The sequence below is a fragment of the Lycorma delicatula genome, chromosome 6, assembly GCF_047948215.1.
Source record: "Lycorma delicatula isolate Av1 chromosome 6, ASM4794821v1, whole genome shotgun sequence".
Lineage (NCBI taxonomy): Eukaryota > Metazoa > Arthropoda > Insecta > Hemiptera > Fulgoridae > Lycorma > Lycorma delicatula.
Window position 1 is genome coordinate 123,893,347 of NC_134460.1, and position 20,046 is coordinate 123,913,392.

The 20,046-nt window shown below is 30.6% G+C and overlaps 1 protein-coding gene across 1 annotated transcript in view; it reads left to right on the forward strand.

Moving 5' to 3' along the window:
• The window catches only part of LOC142326929 (uncharacterized), a 516,589-nt gene that overhangs the window by 168,803 nt on the left and 327,740 nt on the right, over positions 1 to 20,046 (forward strand). The window contains exon 4 of the mRNA XM_075369657.1: positions 5,257 to 5,390. Coding sequence (XP_075225772.1) covers positions 5,257 to 5,390 — 134 coding nt within the window. The remainder of the gene's footprint in view (positions 1 to 5,256; positions 5,391 to 20,046) is intronic.

A 20,046-nucleotide genomic window follows, 5' to 3' on the forward strand; every position in this document is an offset into this window, starting at 1 on the left:
CATCTCTTCTCTCTTATATGAATTTTCCACTTAAGTCGATGGTCGAGATGTAGACCTAGATACCTCACGCTCTCAGTTTGCGGAATTAAAACGTTATCAAAGTGAACCCGAGACATCTCTTCTCTTCGTGAATATCACATGGTGTGATTTTGCTTGGATAACCCGTATCCTCCATGTATTCAACCACGTTTTGATTATATCTATCTCAAATTGTAGGCTATTCAATGCTACAGTTGGGCTTGCATCAACAGCGAGAACCGCTGTGTCATCCAGAAGGAGGCGACAGTAACCTCATCTGTAGTCGGAATGTCTGCATCCTGACCCCCGTAGGGAAAGAGACCCTTTTTATAACGACTCATGTTGCCACACCACCCCCTCCGTTCCTATCCCTTATGGGCTTTACCGGAGATCGTCTTTTAGACCCTCTAAACTTGATAATACAACACAGCCATCAGTTTGGCTTCTGTCAGGAATGCCTCGACAGATGTTTCCATCAGTTAATTTACACAACCTATTATTGCCTTCGCATGGCCTCACCAACCACGACCACCTACCATAACTTACAATCCCCAGTATCAAATTAACTCATTCGCGGGAAAACGCGATCCTCGCGCCTTCCTCTAACACCGAAGGTTTCACACAAAAACTCTTCCCATATCTAACTCAATTTTTTTTAAAAATTGATCTTTCTTGTTTTGTGCCATAAGAAGAAATTAAAAAAAAATTACGTAAGGTTTAAATAAATTCTGCGCAAAAAGGCTCTTATTCCAATACTACTAATTCCAAAAAGTTTATTTTGTAAGACCGACTTTGTGCGTGTGTACGTACGTACATATGAATGTTGGCCTGTGTTTGGTTTTATAACACTAGACTCCGTTGATTGCTTTTCTTCAAATTGTGATTGCGTAGATGGGTATTACCTTTGGAAGGAAATAATGTATTAATCTTTTTGCAAAAACTGGAAAAAGCGGTTTGGGTGTTTTGTTCGAAATAAAATTACAAATCTTTAGTGGTGCACTTTGCAAAAAGGTTTTCTTATAAAATTTGAAGTTATTTAAGATCACAAATTATCAGAACTTTTAATTTAATATTCACCTCTTCCCCAAAAATGACTTAATGTATTTTTTTCTTTTCTTATCTATATCTCGCTTCAAAAAAAGAGTTAATGGGAGTTTTTTGCATATATATTTTCTAATTGAATAAGCCTTTAAACCATTATAAAACTTTTTCCCAACCAACTCCCATGGACTGTGGTAACAGATATGTTGTTTTATTTAAAAAAAATTTGTTTAATTTATTTTAATCTTAAATACGTCTAGCAAGTTACTCATCTCATTTAAAATGTAAAAATCATAATTTCTGGAGTATTTCTTTAAAAAAAAACCAAACATTTTCATCTTTCCTACAAAATTACAACTTTGTTTATTTAGAAATATCCCTGTATCTTTGTATTTTTTAAACGATTTTAAAAATAATATTTTTTTAAAATTTATTGTTACCTCTTAGGGATTATTTTCTTGAAAAACATAATTAACAGAATATTTACACATGAGTGAAAAAGACTTTTTCGACTATTTCAAATTTTTAACGTTCACATCGTGTTTTGTATTCCTTTATTTAACTTTATAACATAAAATTAAAAATAAATATTTTTACATAAAAATTTGAAAAACAAATCTCATAATTTTAATTATTGTATTTCAATAAAAGAATTATTTTATTAAAAGATTCAAATAGAGCTTAAAATTATTTAATTAAATACTTTCTGGTTACGCCAGAGTTTTTCAAAAATCCAGTTCATTGCCGGCTTTTTATTTGACGCGAATAAATCTTATGAACTGTATAAGACAAAATTTTGATAAAATGAAATGATGACAGATTTGACCCGGAAATCTAAACATGAAAATTATAACTTAGCTAAATAAAAAAAAAATAATGTAATGATGTTAAAAATAAACTGTATATGTTGTTGTAAAGATTAAGGATGTAACATTTGGTGAAACGAGATTCGTATCTTTTAATTACCCTCACCCATAAAGCGTTTTGTAAGCAGCATTTGCATTTCATTATAGTCACTTTCAAAGAAGCGTTATGAATGAATCCGTTGTCTGACTGCAATAAATTTAGCGTTAAACAATACGAAAACCATGAGATACAAAAATCAATAATTACTGATACTAAAATACGTTTTTAAAATTTTGTTTTTTTGTTTTTGAGAATGTTGCGTATATGAGAAATAAATCAGTCAGAAAAGAAGGACACAGGCAAAGAATAATAATCAGAATCGAGAAAGTTACCGCTAATATCGACTGTACGAGTCATAACGATTGGACAGGGAAAGAATCTGCAGTATTTCAACACGGAATACTTCAGTACGAGCATTTCTTTCACCATTACACAGAAAATGATATCGAAACACTAGGTTTGTTTATATGAGTCGATAATTAATCAAGGATATGAGTACTATTATCGGCTCTCAATAATAGATTTGAACGGAAACATCCATTTTGACCATCCCTGAATCCATTTTGACTATTTTCGTCGTGACGTCTGTACGTACGTATAACTCTAAAACAATTAGCCGTAGAATGTTGAAATTTTGGATTTAGGACTGCTATAACATCTAGTTGTGCATCTCTTCTTTTGATTGCATTTGTCTTGACCAAAAATGTCCTAAAAAGCCCAATATCCAAAAGAGTTGGACTTTGAACTTTTTCTTCACTGCAGTAATAAGCTCTGATCGACTCATTGAGAGCTTTTCAACGATATGTCATAAGTGTTACTTATTTTCATTGGTTCCAGAGTTATAGCCAAATAGAATTTCAATTAATGAAATATTTGGTTCTTACAAGGGGAAGGCACATCGGCTCAAATCCGACTTCGTTTCCTTTTTTTTTAACTTTTTTTTTATTTAGATATAGTGATTATTAATCTCAGATAATTATTAATCTCCGATTGCAAAAAAAAAATTACAATAAATAATATTCAAGAACAATAAAAAAATTAAAAAAATATATATATAAAATTTAAAAAATCAGAAATTATTAGTGAAATAAAATTTTATGTATTTTTCATTTTAAAATAATGTGGATGTGTAATTTAGTAGGCGTAGCAAGGAAGTCATGTGGCGTCCACATCAGTTGTTTTTAAAAAAGTACACAATACAAAAACCTACTTTCTCTCTTATTACCTTGAACCATTACTCCTATTAGGTATTCTTTCCTGGTAAACCAATTATGTGGTGTTAAACAAACATTTTTTTCGTACAGTTTATCCAAATTTTTTTGATAATTTTAAGATTGCTAATTAAATACAGGCGTTTATTAAATAATAGTTTAAAAAAATTGCAATTTAGGATATTTAGGTTAAATTAAAAGAAAGATTAAAACCAGAGTAAAGAAGCCTATTTATAATGAAGAAAGTTCATTATAAATATTGAAGACCAGAAAAGTTCGATGTAACCCAGAATTTCCTAGAAACTGGCTACAAAATTGGTTATTTAAAATTTATAGCTTTCAAAAATTTTTATAATAAACAGGAATTAAAAAACTGGGAAAATTATTTTACTGATCCTGTATGCTACATATAAAGCCCTCCGTCTCGGAATGTAACTTTCCTTGCACAAGCCAATTATTTGAAGCTGCTTTGTCGACTCCTTCGTGGTTTAAACGGTGCCTATATCTCCCATGCAGCTCTTTTCTTTCCCTTCTAGAATTTTATGTGCATTGCTCTCTTTCTTGTGTTCTACGTTGTTAGTCTTGTTGGCTAGGTTTAATGGCGTATAGTTTGGTCTATCGCTACGATAGCTTGATAGAAGGGGTGTTGCCTGCTATGGAAGTAATCCCTTAAGTTTCGTTGTGGCCATAACAGAGATTTTTAATATCGAGTACTCCTCTTCCACCTTCCTTTCTCGGGAGCGTGAATCTTTCTACTGACGAGTGGATCTGGTGGGACTTTTCTTGGTAGAATATTTTCCTAGTGAGTCTGTTCAACTCGTCTAACTCTGCTTCACTGTATTTTATTATACCTAACGCATACGTGAGTACCGGTACAACATATGAATTGACTGCCTTCACTTTATTTCCCCCATTAAGTTCCGATTTTAAAATTAATTTTAATCTCTTTTCATACGTTTACTTAAGTTTTTCCTTAATCGCTTTGTGCTGTATTATTATTATTATTATCATTACTTTTTTTTGTTTAACCTCCGGCACCACCGTTAAGGTATTGCCTTAGATGATGGGATGAATGATTTGCAGCGTTTGTGAATTAGTTATACCTGACCGGGATTCGAACCCGGTACCTCCGGATGAAAGGTCGAGAAGCTAACACTCGCCCCAAGGAGGCCGGCTACTACTTTTTGTTAGGTATTTGGCAAGTATTGATTATTTAGTTATTTATTAAAATTATTGTTATAATTTCCTCGTTGTCTTTTTTCTTTTATTAACATTGTATTTATATTTTTTTTATACTAACTTCCGAGAATTTTGATGATGCTTGTTTAATAATCGAAATGATCAGCTATTTTTAAATTATATTTAATTTTTATCTTGTAATGTTTTTTAAGGGTTTTTTGTTTTCAATTTATCTCAACAACAGTTTAAAGTACCTTTTTTTTTAAATTGTAGAAGTAAATAAATTAATTTCTTTTCTTAATTTAATTTTTTTTTTTTAATTAGCATATTTTAACTTATTGCAGTGGTACATAGAAAAATGTTTTGATAACTTATCATTGAATATCGTGAACTGGAACACAGCTCATTTTCAAACTGAGATATCGATATTGAACAAAAGATATTTAGAAAATTTTATCATAATTTGATTAACCAACCGATGGATAAATACAGATTTACAGTAGGCCAAGTGAAGTAAATAAATATTTACTTTTTTCCTTAATTTCATGTAAGCTACAAGCTATCTCTTAGTTGAAATAATATTATTATTGATACCAAAATAAATTACTTTATACAACATTTATTTTACCTTTTAAAAAATACATTGCGATTTTTTACTGCAGTAGTTAAAATTAAAATAGAATTTTGATAAAGCTACATGAAAAAAAAGATTATTTTTCTAAACGGTTTTTATCTCCACCTGGAAAATAATTAATGGGAATGTGAAAATTAAGTTTTTAATTAAAAAGAGAGTATTCTAATCCTACAGAGCGGAAACGGGAGAGAGTTGGAAAGAGAGAAGATAACAGACTCTACCTAACGTTAGTTATTGTTTTTACTTCTTTTTTTTTTCTTGTTACAGTGACACCAAGGCAAAGACCACAGCTGATGGGAATAAGGCCTCGGTACCGCATTGGAGATACGCTTCGGGCCAATTGTACGTCCACTGGGTCCCGGCCAGCAGCTAATCTCACCTGGGTCCTCAATGATCAACCGGTAAGCGATAAATATCTACCTCTTTGCAATATCATATTAATTATAATTGTTTTTTTTTTTTTTTTTTATTTGTAGATACTTTTTTTTATAATTATCTACACGTTTAAGCCCATTCCATGTAGCATTGGTCGACAGATATGCAATCATATTTTTTAATGTACAGCCTGAAGAAAATCAGAAATATTTACACAAAATTAATCTTAATTTTATGAATTTATACTTTAATACCGATTCTATTTATTTTATTACTTTGATGCGAATGATTTGTTTCAGGATTTTTTTAACCCTCGATCACTTAACTGGTTTGATGAACTAGTTCAGTTAGTTAGTAAAAACAAGTAACAAAACGGCAATTTGGTGAACTAAGTTGTTCATCATTGTTCATCTTGTGAAAAATGTGTAATTTTTCTCATATATGTGAAATCTGTCAATACTAAATCCGTCATTTCCAGTTTAGTTATCTATTATGCAATATTTATTTTATTTTCCGAAAAAACTACCTATTAATTGTATTACTATAATTTAGTTTACTCTTTCTTTTCTTTATGTAGAAACTTCATAAACGAACAACCAAAATTATAGCAATAAATAAAAATTTTATTTGAAATATTAAATCGTTTTATATGACATACAGATATGATATTTTTATTAAACTGATTATAAACAAATCATATTTTAGTATTATTTTATACTAATGATACTGATTTATGTAATAAAATGATTTTAAAATAATCCCCCTCTATTAATGCGCTTCAATAGAAGCATGTCTATCCGGCTGAAATGAAGCGGCTTGATTCATGAGCCTTTGTACCTCAATAGTGAATTAATTAATAAAAAATCCATTGTTAATAAACAAAAGAAGTTTGCCAAATACTTTATCTAAGTAATGGTAATATGTAAAGTCAAAATCCCCAGATTCTTATGGCCATAAGGGCCTCTCTCATCTGGTATATTGTTTAATAACGATTAAATCATAATATGTTTGCAATAAAAGTGACTTTACTACTTTTGTAAGGGTATCTCTGTTTAGCAAATTTGAACAGAAATAGTGGTTCGTCTTTGTCCATACCAACCAGTTGTCTGGCTGAACTGTATTTGTAAATCAGAACTCAGCAAGAAGATTCTTTAATGAAAAAAGTATATTTTCTTGTTGACTCGAGAATCTGGAAGAAAAGCGGCTGTTGCAGCGTATAGTATTGAAGCGGTTGAAGTAGAATCGTTGATTAATGATACGTTGCAAATTTTTATTTAAGACAACTCGATGTTCTGAAAATTTATTGACTTATGCCTAATGCGTAGAAGAAGGCTTTAAGACTTTTCTTGGATGGGGTTGTAGAGCTCGTATTACAATCCATCTACGGGTAGAAGATTCCTTTTTAACCACCCGTCATTTTTCCTTTTCCTTTATCCCTTTATTAACGCTGGTATTCTATGTGTTTTTGCTAAACACCGATTGAATCCCTCCTCTTATGTTGTGAAGACCTACATGTTCCCGCATCTTTTGTGGGGTTTGATTGCTCTAGCTGTAGATTATCTCCAGACTGTTTTCTGATAAAAAAAATTTCAACGTGAGACTAAAATGCTTGTCAGGTAATTTTCGATCTTTTAGTACATATAAACGCAGTAAATTCAATATTTATGTTAATATCTTAATCCTAAGTTTTCTGTTTTAAAATTAAATCTTTGATTTCTGTAATTTCTACCCTTTATATTTCCAGTTGGTAACCTTTGATTTTTTTTGTTATTCAGCTCAGTTTATTCTTTTTATAAAGTTATTATTCAACAAATTTTACTTCTCTCTCCTAGATAAAAGTTTTTTTATTTTTTATTTTAACTTAGTTCAAGTAAAATAATTAACTAATAATAATAATATATATTATAAATTAATAATTAAAAATAAATAATTAATTTTAATTTCTGTACTAAGTTTTATAAATAATATACTCTTAATAACATTTCTATAAGAGAGAAAAATAGACCCTGCATAATTAATAATTTAATTTAAAATGAATAATTTAATTTTAATTTTTTGTGCGGGCGTGCGTGTGTTATAATATCATTTAATATACAAGAAATAGTACAACTGAAAATAATAATAAAAAATAAAAATTTCAAATGTTTAAGTTAACCATCTTGCTATCTTTTACCTTAATATTTAATATGCAACTTATTTTGTTCTCTTACCGCGTTTCCTTACAAGTAAATAATCTTCATAAATTATTTTATGATTGATTTATTTAGGAGTGAATAAACATTCATAGATTATTTCATGATTAGCTAAATCAAGAGTTGCGACTGTATAAACAATAGATCAGTAACTTTATTTGTTTTATGAACTTATATAAAATTATACAATGACTGAATAATGGATGTAGATGTTGAAATGTAATTGTTTAGTTAATTAATTAAAATCTAAAAGAAAATAATGAAAAAGCCTTGAGGGAATTTTTGTAACATAAGAAAAGTCTGTTTTTTGTATGTAAATAACGTTAATTAGGATAGCTGTTAATTCGCGGTTTATCCTCCTTTTTTAGAGAAAGTAAAAGGGCAAAGGAAAAGTAAAAACTAATAATGAAAGGGTTGATGAGATAGCAAGCAATAACATGTAACGACCTCCTTAATTTCAGTTCCGTTTTTATTTGTTCAGTCACAATAATAATAATAATAATAATAATGATAATAATAATAATAATAATAATCAAGTCATTACAAGAGAGCTGTACCTGCTTGCATTTCGAGTTTGCCGTATAAAGCTTTCAATTTTATACCTCCTTCAATGCCTGCTTTTACTACCCGTTTCTTTTATTTATTTCTTTTGCGGTTCGTCAATGAAATTACTCCCTCCTCATTAAATTAAGGAGAAACATTTTTAATCTCTCCTTTTATAGATATTTCTATCATTTTTTGTACTTTTCAAGCATTTAATACATTTTTTAAGAAAGAATTTAACTTCTATCTTACAGAATATGCCTTCTATTTTCATATAATGTTTATAATGTATATATATATATATATATATATATATATTTCGCGCGGTGCGGTGATTCCGCGCGGCTCGACCATGATATTGAGAGGTTGTTGACAATTTATAATGTTTATATAATTATAGTTTAGGGATTTAAAATGTTCAAATTATAACCAGGCAAATTAATAATAACAATGGTGATAAATACAATAATAATAATAACAGACAATAATAAAACATTTAATGAACACATATATTAATATAATAATTACAACCACAATAATAGTCAGGATAATAGTAGTAAACGATAATTACACAATATAAGACATAGTAAGCATGACATAAAAACACACAAAAATACATAACGCAATCAACAAAGATAAAAATCAAAAATATTACACATCAAATAGTGATAGTAATGTCAACAGTAAGTGATAAATACAGATTACACATAACAGAGTTTAAAATCGTTCGAATTTATTCCAGGCATATAAACAGGAAACTAGTATTCACACCCATTAAAAAGAAACCGCTAGTTTTAACCCTTTTTAACCAATACTCTTACATTAAGAAACAATCTTATAAAATTCATCTTGCAAATACCTTTTGTTGTCTATATTAACAGTTATGAATGAAGTCTATTGCATTGTTTATTTCAATTATATACTTACAGTTTTACTATAACCCACCGATAGTACTTTCTTGGTTACTGAATTACTCGTGGCGTCAGCTTAATCGTATCGAACTGGATACTTTCCTCACTGGACTGACGGTTTTGCACACTCGTCATGCAGACACACCTGTGACTCTCCACGCTGGACCGTCGTCGTACGTCTCACTAGACTGGTTAGCAGAACTCTCTGCCGAATTCACACAACTCGCTATCTCACCTTGCAGAACTACCCTTGCGGGACCGACGTCGTAACGCCTCGCAGACTAGTTCGAGGAACTCCGCCGAATTGAACTGATTTTTAGCTGGTCTTACTGGGCTATTTATATTGTTAGTCTCTTTACTGTAGGATTGGACCCAAGTCGAATCGTTAGAAGAGTCGATCGAGGCTTTGTTCCCATGAATTCCAAGCCTGGTCCCTTCTCACCGTACGACAGGCGTGGATTGTGTGTTAGCGGACAGTATTACAAAAGACAATTGTAAAACGAACTATTCTTTACAAAAACGTTCTCTTTTTGTACCTTTCTGGATTCTACCAATTAATTATTACATTTTTTTTACTTTCATAATAATTGGTGCTATAGGAGAATGTTAAAAATCAGATGGGTGGATAAAGTGACAAATGAAGAGGTATTGCGGCAAATAGATGAAGAAAGTAGCATTTGGAAAAATATAGTTAAAAGAAGAGACAGACTTATAGGCCACATACTAAGGCATCCTGGAATAGTCGCTTTAATATTGGAAGGACAGGTAGAAGGGAAAAATTGTGTAGGCAGGCCACGTTTGGAGTATGTAAAACAAATTGTTGGGGATGTAGGATGTAGAGGGTATACTGAAATGAAACGACTAGCACTAGATAGGGAATCTTGGAGAGCTGCATCAAACCAGTCAAATGACTGAAGACAAAAAAAAAAAAATAATAATAATTGGTAAGAATCCGTTACTCAGACTCGCTATACCGCTCTTGTTACAATATATATATATATATATATATATAAATATTACACTATCTCATAATATACATAAAATCAGGATTCACGCGAAATCAGACAAAAAATAACAAAAACAAGGTACATCACTAAATTCACAAACATATAATCGGTTCAATACACAAATTACATAAATACCACATAAACGCGCGCGCGTATACAGAGCGTTCGGAAATTTTCTGTGCACTGGATTTACGGAACTGTGATGACGAAATTTTCTTAAATATTACTTTCTATTCTTATTTCATTAATTAACAGAAACGGGTATTACAATAACTGGAAAAGTTTTTAAAAGTTATATAAAAGTATAAGTTACATAAAACACTGCACATGTTCCAATTCGTTTTTAAACATTTTAACCAGCTGATGTACTGGATTGTCTCGTACTATGCCATTTTTGCGGTTATTAGTTCGTCAATTGTGCGTGGTCTGTTGCGATATACTGCTTTTTTAACCGCAGCCCATAAAAAGTAATCTGAAGAAGCCAGATCAGGTGATTCACGCAAGCCACAAACCCCTCGAATTGATTCATTCACAAAAGACATTTCCTAAAAAAGTCATTGGTCTCTTAGCTGTGTGCGCTGTGGCGCCATCTTTTTGGAACCAAACGTGATTGGTCTCACTTTTGTTAACTGACTAATGAAATTTGTTAAAACAGCACAATAACTATCACTATCAACTGTGTTTTCAAAAAAGATTGAACCCACAATGCGCGTTCTACTCACACCGACCTAGACTCCAATTTTTGCTTCGTGTAAAAATTCTTCGTGAAATTCATGGGGGTTAATTGTCGATCACATTCATGTATTTTGTGAATTAATATACCCTCCCAGATGAAACCACATAATCTGTAAAAAATGTAATGTCGAGGATACCTACGGAATTTTGGTCAGTAAAACTTGTAAACCAATGACAATAATCTAGTCTTTCTTTATGATCTGTAGGTTTCAGTTTTTGAAAATACATTACTTTGCAGGGGAAAATTGTCACTTGTTTTCTTACAGCTTTATTTACGATAGCATGTCCAAGATCTTGCTGCTGTACTAGCTTACACACTGAATGTGATGGGCTTTTGGCTATAGCATCCTAAATATCAAGCAGTTTCTCTTTTAGTTTATTATACGTATTTAACGTAAAATAAAACGTATTATAATAAACCTGAGGATTACCGAAATATAAAGTACTGAAAAATTGACATGGCCGCTCTTTATAAATTAATAAACATGTTTACGCTGTAATTTAAAGTTTATTACACAACGTTGTTATAAATGTGTGTACCAAATATTATTGTGATTTCTCAATCCGATTTTGAAATATAAATTTTTCATTAATGAACACAAGGTAACAAACAGAGGGAAAAGGAAGGGGAAATCGTCATTTTTTCATAGGACCTATTTTGTTCATATAACATTTTTGAAGGCTCTATTTTTGGATCCAATAATGAGAAATTTAAATACTATTTTGAAATTTGGTAATAAATTTATTAAAGTTAAATCTTTATAATCTCAGGAATAAGTGATCCCTTTTCTATCGTTCATAAAAAAAGAAGGGAGATAAAATTATAATAAACTTATTAATTGGCAAAATCAAGTAGCAAACCGGCTGTTTGGTGAACTAAGCTAGTTTCATATATTGTAACAAGATCGGTATAATGGACCTGCGTAACGGATTTCTGCCAGTTAACTAAAAGTAATAGAGAATATAATAACGGGAGGAATCCAGAAAGGGGACAAAAACCCCTTTTAGTAAAGGCAACAAATCCGTTTAACAATTGTTCTTTGTAATACTGCTCGCTGAAACACCTAAACAGATATTGTTTCGTGAGAAGAGTTACCGGACACAGGTTAGGAATGCATAGGAATGAAAGAACTCGGTCGATCGTTCTCACGCTCAACTGGGGTCTGATCCTGCAGATAAAGAAGACAGGAGTATAAATACTCCGAGGAAGACCAGTTAACAATCAGTTCTGCGAGAGAGTGCTACGACAGAGGAGTTATTATGAGAGTTTGAAGCGAGAGTATACTGCGAGTTCAGTGAAAGAGCGAGTTTCTAGAGCAGGTTCGACGCAATTAAGTTGACGTCGCGAGTAATTTCAGTACACGAAAACAAGAAATGGTTCGGTGAGTTCCTGTTAGACTAAAGTGAAAGAGATAATGTACTAAATTTCATTCATAAATTGTTACGGTAGTTTTATTTGTGAACAGCAAAGGTATTTGCAGTTAAAAACTTTATCCTAGTCTTACCTATTGTACTATTGTTGTTCATGCAATACTAGTGGTTAAAAGTGTTAAGACTAGCGGTCATGTCTTTTGTCAATGGGACTGAATTATATTTAATTACCTGTAAATAAATCCTGACGATTACTTTATATTATGTTTCATATGTAATCACGGTTTATTATTATTATTATTTTTTTTTTTTTTTTTTTTTTTTTTTTTTTTAACTGAATTTTTACGGGCATCGACTGCTAAGGTCATTAGCCCTCGTCACATTCTTTAAAAGAAATTATTATCTCCATCAGGATCGTCATATGTAAGGGTGTAAAGGGCCCTTACATTTTATTTAAAAAACACAAACTTCACACTAAACATTAAAACATAAAAGACAAGGACAATCACAAACACTTACGGGGTGTAAAGGGCCCAATATTAAAATTTGAGATAGGTTCTCAAAAGACCATGAATTAAAATTAAAATTAATCTTATCAATACCATATCTTCTTTCTTTCTTCTACGAAGTCTCATTTATAGTTTGTTTAAGCACCCTCGGGGCGACCAGAACCGCCGTTGAGCAGTATATCAGTCGTGCCAGGGTGCCGTGGCAGTTGAATCCTTCTTATATCAGGCCATAGGCATGCACGGCGTACACCCATAGCCTCGCGCCCTCAATCCACCCTTGAGGGTCCCCCATGCCATCATCGGACACACCCCGACTCACTGCTCTTGAATGCAGGTGAGCCAAAATGGCCTAGGCAAGAGGGCTACCTCCCGTCACTAACGTGCCACGCTTCGAGACTCCCTTATACGTATATATAAAACTACCGCTTAGAGTATCTTTTACCACAGCTTTAAACTTCCATTTTATAGACTTTTAAGAAGTCCACTGGCGTGTAAAAAAGCAACTATATTTTCTTCATTTCCATTATCCAGATCAGCACTAATATTATTTGTAAGACAGAACCTCTTTCTGAGGTCCTCATATATGGTACACTCTTCTATTAGATGCTTGATTGTATTAATTTGTATTATTATTTGTATTATGCTTGATTGTATTATTATTATTATTATTATTATTACTGACAATTGTTGTTATTATTTTGGTTGTGATTACTATGATTATTATTTGTTTATTATTGACCTTTATTATTATTATTGCTTTGCCTTGCTTTACTTATGTTCTTAAACTGATAAATTGTAATTGTATCAACATTTTCAAATATCAATACCTCAAAATTCTGATGGAGCCGCGAACACGCGACAATATATTAATAACACTAGTACAATAAATTTCTTCTTATAATAAACAAACTAATGAAATTTACACGATGTTTTTCCATACTTTTTCATCATTTCTAATTTAATGCGTAATAATCTTAAATATGCAGTAGAAATGAATATAATAGTTACAAGACTTATCTCTCGGTTGCACACACTGTAAAGAAACGACGGCAGTCCCACCGTTTAGATAAACAACACTTAAGCCACATTATACAAACCCATAATAATACGATAATTTCCGTACTGTGAAAATGCATTATACAGAGCGCATTATTTTACATCAGGAAAGGGTATTTTTTTAAATATCTGTTCCAGGCTTTCATGAATGTAAAGCATTTGAAATTCAATCGTACTGTTATCTTTATGTTTAATAATTTCCACTTATTTAGTTTCTTTGGAGAAAAAATTTAAGGTAACATTACTTATAGAGTAGAGTATCTATCATTGCTTGAATATCTGTAGGCTAACCATTCTGAAGTACAAAAAATACCCAATTCAGTGGAGGGAACTAAAAAATACCTAACGTATTTTTTCTCTTCACATATCTTCACATATAAAATAAGCATGGGATGCTTGTTATTCTTATAAGCTGGTGTTTTTTTTCTTTTTTTTTCTCATGACAGGCGTCTACAACGTTTTAATAATGGCATCAAATATGATGTTGAATTCTTAAATATTCAATTATAAGTTAATTTTAAAAAAACTTATGAATTTCACCGTAGTTTTTTCTTTTTTTAACCTCCAGGACCACCGTTAGGTATTACTTCAGAGGATGAGATGAATGACAATTTTTGTAGCGTGTGAAAATGCCATGCCTGACCGGGATTCGAACTCTGGACCTTGGGATGAAAGCCCGAGATGCTATCACTCGCGCCACGGAAGCCGGCTCACAACAGTTTAGTTGATATATTATATAAAAAAAAATCTTAATTCTGATATACGATTTAAAAACAAAAAACTATCAGTAAATCCATAAAATCTAGTGTTATGTCGATCTGTCTATAGAAAGGCGTGGTGTGAATTACAGAGTAAGTTCTGCTTAAATAAAAGTGTCGCTTATGTTTTTTCCTTAACCGTTTCAGTGAAGTGGACAGTTTTATGCAGGTCTCATTAGCACACGTTCGTTCCCATTTATAAATGAACAGTACTCAACGACACGGAGATATAAGTTCCACTAACCAGCAGCAATATTTTATTTAACGCTGTCAATTTAAAGTTTTTATAAAATGCAGTGTTTTTCTTCATTTCATCAAATGAATGTAAAAAAGTGTTAAATAAATAGAAAATAGAAAAGTAATTAATGATCAGTAACATAATAAACGCTGATAAAAAAAATTCATTAATATTCACAACACGTGTTTTTTCATATCTACACGGCATAAAAAACTTAATTACGTATTATATATTTAACCCTTAAATAATTCGTAACCTCAGTTTGAATACTGCCTAAAACGGTTAAACCGATTTTAATGAAGCTTAATCTTGATTAATATGTCATATTGTAATCTGTTTCTATGTCGTAAGTTAAAATTGCATTCTCCCACGTTATTAATACAAGATAGGAGTATCTTTTTGTCATTTATCAATTCATTATATCGTTACTTAAAAAAAGAGCCGGAAAAGTTATTGTACGACTTTCCCGTCTACGCCGGTCAAGTATAATGTCTCACAACAAATAAATTAGATGCGGAATATAATATAGGTACCAGCAATACTTTTATATTAATAACCATTTAAGTGATAAAGAAAAATACAAAAAAAAATTTAGATCCAAAAACTGGAAAAATAGAATATATATTTTTGTAGGTGGGGAATACCTGCTATATATGAATATGAAAATTTTCATAAGCTTTTACAAATTTGCTTAAGTAATATTTACTATAAATCTAACACCTCCTTCAATAAAGGCTTATTAGAAAATAGGATAAATAAGAAAAAGAAAAACTTTTGAAAATATTTCTGCATTTTAGACCGGGGGTAAATAAGCGAAAGAAAATTGTAAGCATCTCTTTATAGGTATATATACATATAAGTACTTTTAAGAAATCGTGAAAAATATTTAAACCTAAGGGAGATAGAGCAAAAGAACAAAAACATGTATTTCAATTTTAAAAGGTGGGAATTAATATTTTTTTGGATTATTTATAAATTTCCATTTTTCAAAGAAAAGCTTTTTACCTCCTTGTACCAAATAAAGGAAGTATTGTAATCCGCAAAAGTTTCGGTTTTCAGATTTCAACAGAAATATCCATTTTGACCATCCTTTAATCCATTTTGACTAGTTTCAGCCTGAAGTCTGTACATGCGTATGTATGTACGTACGTACGTATCTCATATAAATCAAAAACGATTAGCCGTTGGATGTTGAAATTTTGGATGTAGAACTGTTTAACATCTAGTTGTGCACCTCCCCTTTTGATTGCAATCGACTGAACCAAAAGCAAAAAACATTTGGACTTTTTATTAAATGCAGTAATAAGCCCTCATTGAGAGCTTTTCAACAATATATCATAAGTGGTACTTATTTCCACTGGTTCCAGAGTTATAGCCCAATGAAATTTTAATTAATGAAATATGGATCTTGTAAGGAGAGGTACATCAGTCCAAGCCAGACTTCATCTCCTTTTTTTAACTTTTTTTTTAATTTAAATGTATTTATTTATTATTAATTATTAACCCGTGATTGTAAACAAATCTTTACAATAACTAATAATTTAATAATAACAATAAAAAAAAAATTATGAAAAATAAGAAGTTATTAATGAAATAAAATTTTATGTAGTTTTAAAACTGTGTATGTAATCTAGTAGACATTATTCCATATGCGTATATACTCGTATGTAATAGATTTAGTGAAACATCTGATTATTTAATAATAATTAAAAAATTATAATTTAGAATCGTAGTATTTTTGGATTTTCTAGTTTAACTTATAAAGCTTATATCTTCCGGGGAATGATTTTTTTTGTTTTCTTGATGAATTAGTTCACCACAGAACCTTTTGAAGTACGATGGAATATGGAAATGGAATTTTGTAGCGTATGAAAAATGACATTCATGACTAGGATTCGAACCCGGGACCTCCGGATGAAAGGCCTAGATGCTATACAATTTTCCCAAATAGATCGTGGGTTTACATTTAACTGAGTTTGTAGTCCAATTTTATTTAATTAATCCATTTGTAATTAAGCTTAATTCAGATTTTACTTTCTTAAGACTTAAATAAATTATCTTTGAAATCCATCTTTAAATATATATATATATATATATATATATAATTTTTTTTATGATTAATTCACCACAAAAGCTCGAAGGTTGTGCCATAAGAATAGCAAACGGAATTTTTTTAGCGTATGAAAAATACCATGCTTTACTAGATTCGAACCCAGTACCTTACGGTGAAAGCCCAAGACCACTTCTTCACGAAGATTTTTTAATATGATGCAACTGCATAAGGGGGAGTCTGGTCAAATAATTAATCTTTCTTTTTAGGTATTACATACAAGGTCAATATTAATCTTTAGGGGGATTGTATATAATTTCTCTTTTCAATATATTTCAGTTTCTTCTAAAATAAGAATTATAACAAAAATGTAGGTTTTCACAAAATAAATTTTTCATTTTTTTTTTATTTCATTAATAATTTATGAATTAAAAACCAAGTAAAAGGTTTTAAATATCTTCTGTATTTTTTTTTTAAATTTTAGCCTTTTTTGTTTCTTTTTTTTGGAAGAAAATTATTTACATTTTTTTGTCGAAAATGTTGGCATAATCTTCGTCAAATTACTTGCTAACCTACAAAACTTTGTTATACCGGAATTAGATTTAATTCCGGTAAAGTGACATAACTAAAATCAACTGCAAAACAAGAGTATACTTAATTTTAAATAAAACAGAACAAAACTTGACATAAAAACAATTAGAAATTTAAGCCAAATAAAAAATCTTTTTGATAAAAAGAAATTAATGAATAAAATATAAATGATAATAAAAAAAGAATAAAATATTACAAACTTACAATTTCATAACTGTAACAGAGCAACAGCAGTTTCGTACCAAAAATTTTTCACCGTCAAAGTAGAAGGATGACTTAAGTTTTTCCAAAATAAAAATGATTTTTGTGCAGTAATTTTCATTCTTTATTCACTATCATCTTTATTTTAAAGCTCTCCTACAAATAAAAAAATATATTTTACTTTCATTACGTAAATTAAAATTTTTTATTATTTAAAACAAAAAAATACGATTAGATCGTTGAAGACCGTGGAAAAATGTTATCATTTTAATAAACTAATCACTTTTAAATTACTGGAACGAATCTTACATTGATCTAATAATAATTATAGGTTGTGATATTTAATTCCGGAAGGCCTTAGGAAAGGTAGAGCTATTAATTTCGAAGTTTTAAGTTTTAAAATACAATATCTATAATATTTCCCTACTTAGTAGAGACAATGTGTGCAGTATATTATTTCTCACAAAACGGGATACATTAACTTGTTTTACATTATCTCCATCAATTTTTCTTCCGATTTAAATGTATGTAAAGCAACTGTGGTAAAAAAGGTACAAGTCAAGATTGCTTTCTTTTAGAGTAATGATATTCATTTTTTCCAGTTTCTATGATAAACAAAATAAAGGTGTCATTTTTAGGGCTGAATACCAACTGAATTTCAATAGGTTTACAATTCTGATATGCTATAGAATATTCGGCTCAGTAAAGAAGACAATGTGTCACTTCTCCATTCTTTAATCTCCTTTATAATTTTCATATGATATGTTTGTTATTTTTAAGAATGTGGAAGCCATTTTTAAGGACTTTTATTAGTGATTGTAAATAAAATTTTACAGTAGATAATAATTTAATAAAAAAAAAAAAATATGAAAAAATATCAGAAGCTATTAATGAAGTAAAATTTTACGTACTTTTCATTTAAAAAAAAAATGTGTATATGTAATTCAATAGAAGTACAAGGAAGTCATGACACATCAGATTTTTTTAACGAAGTACTGCTTCAGAAAAGGAGTTAATGGGAGTTCTTGCATCTACAAATATCTACATCAATAAGTCCTCAAACCACTATAAACATTTTTCCCATCTGTTCTGTAGTAAAAATAATATTTTTCTTAATTAAAAATGTTAATTTTATGATAGCCCTCACTCTTTAGTATTTCATGAAAAAAAATTAACAAAAAACTTTACTCCCTTTCCAAAAATTACAACTTTGTTTATTTAGAATTTGAATTAGAATTAAACTTATGGCTGTATCTTTGTATTTTTTAAACGATTTTAAAATATTCTTTCTTCTACGGCTTCTACGGTTAATTACACAGCTGGAACCTCTTTCTTTTTCTGTTTAGCCTCTAGAACCACCGTAAGGTATTACTTCAAAGGATGAAAGATAAGCGTGAATGTAAATGAAGTATAGTCTTGTACAGTCTCAGGTTGACCATCCTTAGATGTGTGGTTAATTGAAACCCAACTACCAAAGGACACCAGTACCCATGATCTAGTATTGAAATCCGTTTAAAATTAACTGCCGTTACTAGGATTTGAACCTTAGAACTCTCGATTTCGAAATTACCTGATTTCCGATCACAAGTCTATTCTTTTCAACCACTTGTCAATCAGAAGCGGATATTATTTAATATAATATAAAAAAGTATTAACTTTAATTAAGTTTACTAAGTTAATTTGAAAGAATACCATTGGGTAATTTAGTTTCTATGTTACATCATTTATCCATATGTAATTATGTCGAATTCTAAAAAGAAATGTGTTTAATACCGATCGATATTAAAGAAGGCAGAACTTATTGCCACTAAAATGTATTGTTTAATGTATTTTTTTTTTAAATCTAAAAAAATTATAATGTATTTTATCACCGATTTAAATCAATAATCCCAATATTTTCTCAGGGTAGAAAATATACGGCGACTCTCTATAATGGTCATTAAGCACTCTTGCAAAATTTACGATACTCGCCAAGACGTATCTTATTTCACACTCGCATATTAATGGCTATCATTATAGGCTCGTTGCATAATATACTAGTTTTAAATTTATTATCCACCACTAGAAATTACTTTCTTAAAAATTAATTTTACCCGAATGCTTCTTAAATAAATGTCACGCGGGACTCTGCGATGAAGCTAAGTGGGAGTAGGAAGTCTGTCCACCTCTCCTTGGTAGACCAGACCGGAGTCCATAAATGAAACCAAATCAGAGGTATGAACTGAAAGTTTGAGTTCACTAAGGGAACTAGGAATAAATTTCGTTTTTGGTGGTATATTATTTATTCAATTGCCTCGAATATTATGAGACATTTACGCACAAATTAGCTCTGTAAAGTGTAGAACTAGGCGTGGGGTTCGTGCTTCCGCGAACTCGGTTAGCTAGTTTAAAGGGCAACGACGTAGGACATTCAAGAGATATCCGGATGAGGCCTGCAGCGAAGACAAAAGCTGAGTTTATAAATCACCGATATAAATGTCTATCTAGTCATTTACATTAGTGGCATCCCAACGAACCTGG